The following is a 6,000-nucleotide window of genomic DNA, read 5'->3' on the forward strand; positions in this document are numbered from 1 at the left end:
GTGAGTTCAAGGCCAGCCTGGTCTACATAGTGAGTTCCAAGCAGGAAAGTAAAATGAAGCCGAAGTAACACAAAAAACAAATTCTATAAATAGCTAGAAACCAGAGATGAGGACATTCTGTGAAGAATTCACTGAGACAGCAAGGCAATCACTTTCTAAGGGTAAAATGCTCTGATACCAAAAGGATAGAAGACATTTGCTGGATACTGTGTTATAAGTAATATTTTGGAGATATGCATGTGTGTGTATGTGTGTGTGTGTGTGTGTGTGTGTGTGTGTGTGTGTGTGTGTGTGACAGCTTGTGAGTGGAGACCACAGGACAGCTTGCTAGACTTAGTTCTCTCTTTCTACCATGTGGGTCCCTGGAATGAAACTCAGATCATCAGGCTTGGCAGCAAGTACCCTTACCCGCTGAGCCATCTTGTCATCCCTGACTGTTCTCTTTTAGCTAAAAATGATTCACTAAATTTAAATATCTCATTTAACATCTTTACTATTGTAGAGAATGTCCTGGGGTTCTGGCAGGAATTTTTGGAGCAGTGGAACAAAATGCAGGAAATCCTTTGGGGAATGAGAAAAGATGGTACTTCCCATAAATACCAATTGATCTAAAGGCAACATTCCCACCAGCAATATAGGAGGGTTCTCTGGCACAAGAATTTAAGGCCTGCTGAGTCAACAGATCAGACTTCAAAGACTATTTCTGGAATGAAGAGATTCAAACTTCAAATGGCTGATTAAAAAAAAAAAAAGAGAAATCGGTGCACACACACACACAGAAATCAAGCACATGACAGTGTGGTGATACATCTCTGCCACCATTTCTGAATTAACACTTGGAGATAAATGCTTACCTACGCAAGAATGTTCCGCACCAAGCTCCACACTGCCTCCATTGTCTGCAGCCTCCCCCCAAGCAAGAGTGGGAACAAGTTAACCCAGAGAAAGCCCTCCTGACCCAGCCTTGAGAAAACAAAGACACAAGTGGAGGGATTCTGTGGTATTTATTATTAAATGCTTACTCTGAGCACTGAATGTCACTCCTCCTATAAAGGACAGAAAAATGCAATGAACCCAGCTGGTGCGTGGTTTCTGCTGAAACAGCCACCTGGCAGGCATGCTCCAACACAACCAAAGTTCATGACCTTAGCTCAACTACTGTGCAGGAGCTTCTTCCTGCTCATGAATTTTGCAATGCATTGGTTTGTTCAATTGTCGGGGGGTGCAGTCATGTTAGAAATGAAACCAGTAAAAGAATTCTTTGCAAGCATGTCAATAAGCTACATGGCATCTTTCTTAGAAGACTACAGTTCATTTTGCTCACCCACCTATTTCTGAGGAACAGAACTAACTAAAACCTTCAGCTTCAAGTTCTGGACCTATTTCTAGTTGCTCACAATCAGCTTCAGAATCCACGGCCCAGGCTCAACTTTATTCATTAGAAATGACTTCTTAAAAAAAAATTAAGTTGTCTAGCCAGGCATGGTGGCACCTGCCTTTAATCCCAGCACCCTGGAGGCAGAAGCAGACAGATTTCTGAAAGTTCAAGGCCAGCCTGGTGTACATAGTGAGTTCCAGGCCAGGCAGACCTACACAGTAAGACCCTGTCTCAAAACAAAATAGAATAAACCAAATAATAATAGCAAAATAAAAATTAAGTTTTCTGTTTCTGCCACAGAATTATTTTCTCTGGCATTTCTTTATATCAGAAATATCAAATATATATATTAAGAAATCTTTGGTGAGCTAAAAAAGAAAAGCTTATAACACTACAGTAAGCAATTCTTTTAGAAGTAGTACAAAGCAATAATCTAATTTTAACATCTGGAAGATCTAGAAAACACTCTTCTGGTAACACGTGTCTGCCTGACACCTGCTTGGAAAGGACAAATTGGAAGGTGACAAGTTTAAAAGCACATACATTTAGTAAACTGTACATTAACACCTGCTCAGGGTCAAGAGGTGGTTAACATGGAAAAGACAGTGAGAGGGCATTGTTTCATGTCTCTATTTTCCATGTTTTATCTACAGATAATCAGTACGCTTATTAGGTAATTTTCACAAACACTTTGCATTTAAAAGTTCCACAAAGAAACCTCAATAGAAGAATAGCTAAGAAATGGCAGGCAGTGGCCAACTCAAAGGGACGACGAACTCCAATGCCAGCCTTCTCTGTGTATTCTTCCGTGCATTTCAGCATTGGTACCATGGTCATGGATTGTGTATCTGAAATATTTTTAGGGTCACCAAATGCCTTAACAAAGATACTGAGTTCAGTTTAGCTCAAGGACAAGTGGTGACTATCTGTCCCGAACACTGCAAAGCAACAGGCATGGAGATGCGAACAAAACAGCTTCTAGGCTGGGGAAGCCTGAACTCACTAGTGGTGAGGCAGACCATCCAGCAGATCGCTGATTCCCAGCATTAAGTGAAGGATCGAGTTCAGGGCAGAGGGCGTGAAAGGATGGCAAGGTTCTAGAACCCAAAGGGCAGGCTGATGGAGCATTTTCTGTCTGCATGGATGGACACTAGTTAGCAATGGGCAGTTATGTGTGCCCAAGATAGTGACCTCAGCTGGGAGACAGCAGGCCTGGGAGCACCCAAACTCCTGGGTTTTTATCCCCAGTATGATACAGTACCATGTTGGCATTTGTGGGCATCTTAAAAGCAAAGGATTGGGGTACAATCTGAGCCCACAGGATGGGCATAGGAAGGGAATGTGGAGGGACAAGGGCGTCCCATGCGAGGAGCCTGCTTGCTTTATACGCCCAGCAACATCAACTCAGGAGCAGCAAACAACTTGATAAGGAAATGGTGAGAAATGGCAAGAATTTTAAACAAGGAAGCCAACTGTTCTCGAGATGGTCTTTCCAGAAAAATCACAACTGTAGCAATGCTGAAGAGGGAGAAAAGACAAAACGTTGACCTTCACAGAGGTTAAGAAACAGCTATTGTCAAAGCTGATTAAAGTGGCGCACATGAGCGTTTGAACTTAACACTATAGATTCGAAATATAGACTTCAAATTTTTAAACAATTATAGAGCGAATACAGTTTTGAAAAGGTCCTCCCCAACAGAGTTCTGTATTAAATATATAATAATACCATATATAATATTCATCTGGGGCTAACTCTGTTTTGGGTTCTGAAATTCTTTTCTTATATCAATTCACGTAATCATTAACATTCCTTCCAGGTAGGCATTATTAATATTGCTCCTATTTTACAGATAGTAAAACTGAAGCACAGAGAAGTAATGTGATCAATTTTCTGTAGCTGGTAGCTAGTAATACAACAGAATTAGGTACCTGAAGGTAGACAGTATACCTTGCATCACTTCCCCAAAAAAGTTAACTGCAAATGATAATGAATATCCATAGGACTTAATGAATGATTATAAAATGGTAGGGTGATTCAAATTTCACTATCTTGAAAGAAGCGGTCACATATACATCCAATGATGCTAGTTTTTAAAGTACTGAGATTCTAAGAGCAGCACTGAAGAACTGATATTTACTTCACATCCTTGTTGCATTTGATTTCTCAAACACATTAGATGAACTACAAATGCAAGCTTTATATTAAATGTCTACAAAAGAAGGGGAAAGAGAACAGGCAACAGCATGGCCTCATGGGAGGTGGGAAATCATGTTTTTATTATGCATACCCTAGTTTCCAACTGTAATACTCACATTTTTACTGACCTGTACTTGGAAAATACAGCTACAAAACTGAAATTGCCCACTATGAATTTAACACATTATTTTAAGAAATAGCAGTTGTTGTTGTTTTCTCTTTGGGCCCATGCCGGGGTATGAATATAGGGCCGTCTGCATGCTAGACCAGTGCTCTACCCTGAGCTGTACCCACAGTCCTGGAAACACAACATTTTTATCCAATACTTAGGGGCGGATCACTTTTTAAAAGGTTCCATTTCAACCACTTGGTCAGACACTGTTAGTTGTAAAATACCCACTGTGGAAATGGTAAGAGAACTTTGCATAGTCAGATGTTAACAGATAAATGATGGTCAATTCAAAAGTACAAGCACCATACCAAGCTATTAAGGGGCTGAGGCAGGAGAATACCTTGAGCCCAGCAGTTCAGGTCCAGCCAGGGCAACATAATTAGACCCAGGCTGACTACAGTGTGTGTGTGTGTGTGTACACACACACACACGCACTGACAATTAAGTAGATATGTAGGTCAGGATTATTTTATTATTACTAAGTCATGCCATTTCACTAATGATCTAGGCCATATGCCAGGAACAAAAACCATTCCTTAAATCAAAACTCCCAAGGATGCTCATTAGGAAGGGTGTGGGCTGGCAGATACATAATAGATATGAGAGATTTTCAAAGGCTCCCCCTGAGATGGTTTTCTGCAGTCTTAAAGCAGGAAAGCCCCATGCAGTCCACTTTCTCCAAACAACCATTCATAGCCACCCAGGCCAAGTGGCTAGCTCTCAGGGGAGCGGAAAACATTCGGGACATCTCCTGAGTCTAAGACTTTCAATTTCTTCGAACAATAAACTGCGGCAAACTGCTCCTTCTCCACCCTGTGGGAAACCGAGATTTGGTGGTCATTTTCCACAACTTCACAAACATGAATCTGCTCTGAGTCAAAGGCTCCTCTCCCAAAGGCTGGCTCCTTTCTTTCCCTGATAACTATGTAAATTCCCCCTCTCCCAGCCTCAGCTCTTCGCTGAGCAGCCGCCGGGCTATTCAAAGCAGTGTTTCCAGCTCGGTCCAGTGCTCTCATCAAGAATGCATGAATGAATGGGATGCTCGCAGTCTACAACAGCTCAGAGCCCTGCACAATGCCCAAACACACATTTTTCCCACGAAGGCATTTCGAATTCAGCCTACTCCTTTTGACCTGTACTTTGACAAGGTGATCGGTATGGGAATACGCTCAATGTCACTTGTTGCATGCATTAAAATGCTTTCAATAAATATTTGTGACTGCCTAGCTAAACAGAAGCTTGCAGGACAGCTCTGGTCGGCATGGCGAACTCTCCATCCTTCCACCCCCGACTCCCAGGCTCCACTGAAGATTCACTTCGGATTTCTGTTGTCAAACCTTGCAGGGAGAGCAAAGTAGATACAAATACACTGTACATCCGTCCCTACTGCTTATCTGACCCCGAGTGCCCACGATTTAAAAACACGTGGGAAATGAGTCGTTTTGGTGACTCAGGGGCCTGCACAAGAGCATGGTTTAGGGAGCACATGTGTGTCCTGGACATCATATGCGGGTTCCCATTGCCAAAGTCAGACGACCCAGAGGCCGGTTTCCCATCAAAAGTCTCTCCCTGCCAGACCACCCGGAATGCTAGTGGCCCAGAAGAGTCCGCCTGCGTCAGGATCGTGCTTTGCAGCATCGGACAATGAGAGGGGGACTCAGGAGAACTCGGTTCCCATCTATTCCCGGAGCCTGGCATACAGCCCTGCCACCTTGGCAAGTCTTAGCCACTTAGGAACTGAAGGCCAAGGACAGTATCCAGGTTGGGGAATCCAGACACACCACTCTCTCCACCCACCGCACTCCTGGATCGTCAGGTCCTGTAAGAGCTAGAAAGCAGGTGACCCCCATGGAGGCAGAGGAAATCAAAGCCGAAGGCTCTCAAGAGCAGAGCAGCCAGCGTCCTTACCGGTGGCGGACCGGCAGGCTGAGACCCACGTGCTGCCCGCAGCCTGTCCCCCCTGGCTCCTGGATGCGAGCGCCCCCCGCCTCCCCCGGCAGCTCCGAGCGCGCTTTGTCCCGCGCTCCAGCTCACCCGGCAGCCGGGCTCACCTCTCTGCTGGCTATGCACGGTGACCCAAAGCAGCGAGGCCAGGAGCGCGGCCGCCGCGCCACCGCCCGGCATCTTGCTGCGTTCCGCGACCAGGTTGAGACCACGCTAGTCCAGGGCTACGCGCTAGAGTGTGCTCCCACCCTCGGACGTGCGAGCTAGCCCCTCCGACACACCCCCGCCCACCTCGCCGGCCCCGCCCCC

General features: G+C 44.9%; 1 protein-coding gene across 3 annotated transcripts in view; it reads right to left on the reverse strand.

Annotated features, from left to right (window-relative positions):
* The window catches only part of Lama1 (laminin subunit alpha 1), a 150,818-nt gene extending 144,890 nt beyond the window's left edge, over nucleotides 1–5,928 (reverse strand). For all 3 annotated transcript variants that reach the window (XR_003849788.1, XM_029564302.1, XM_008834653.2), the window contains exon 1: nucleotides 5,799–5,928. Coding sequence is in view for 2 of the 3 variants with exons in the window: in XM_029564302.1 (XP_029420162.1) it covers nucleotides 5,799–5,871 (73 nt within the window). In the remaining variant the exon portion in view is untranslated. The remainder of the gene's footprint in view (nucleotides 1–5,798) is intronic.
* Between the last annotated feature and the right edge of the window lie 72 nt (nucleotides 5,929–6,000).

Source organism: Nannospalax galili, unplaced genomic scaffold (genome assembly GCF_000622305.1).
Source record: "Nannospalax galili isolate Female #2095 unplaced genomic scaffold, S.galili_v1.0 scaffold155, whole genome shotgun sequence".
NCBI lineage: Eukaryota > Metazoa > Chordata > Mammalia > Rodentia > Spalacidae > Nannospalax > Nannospalax galili.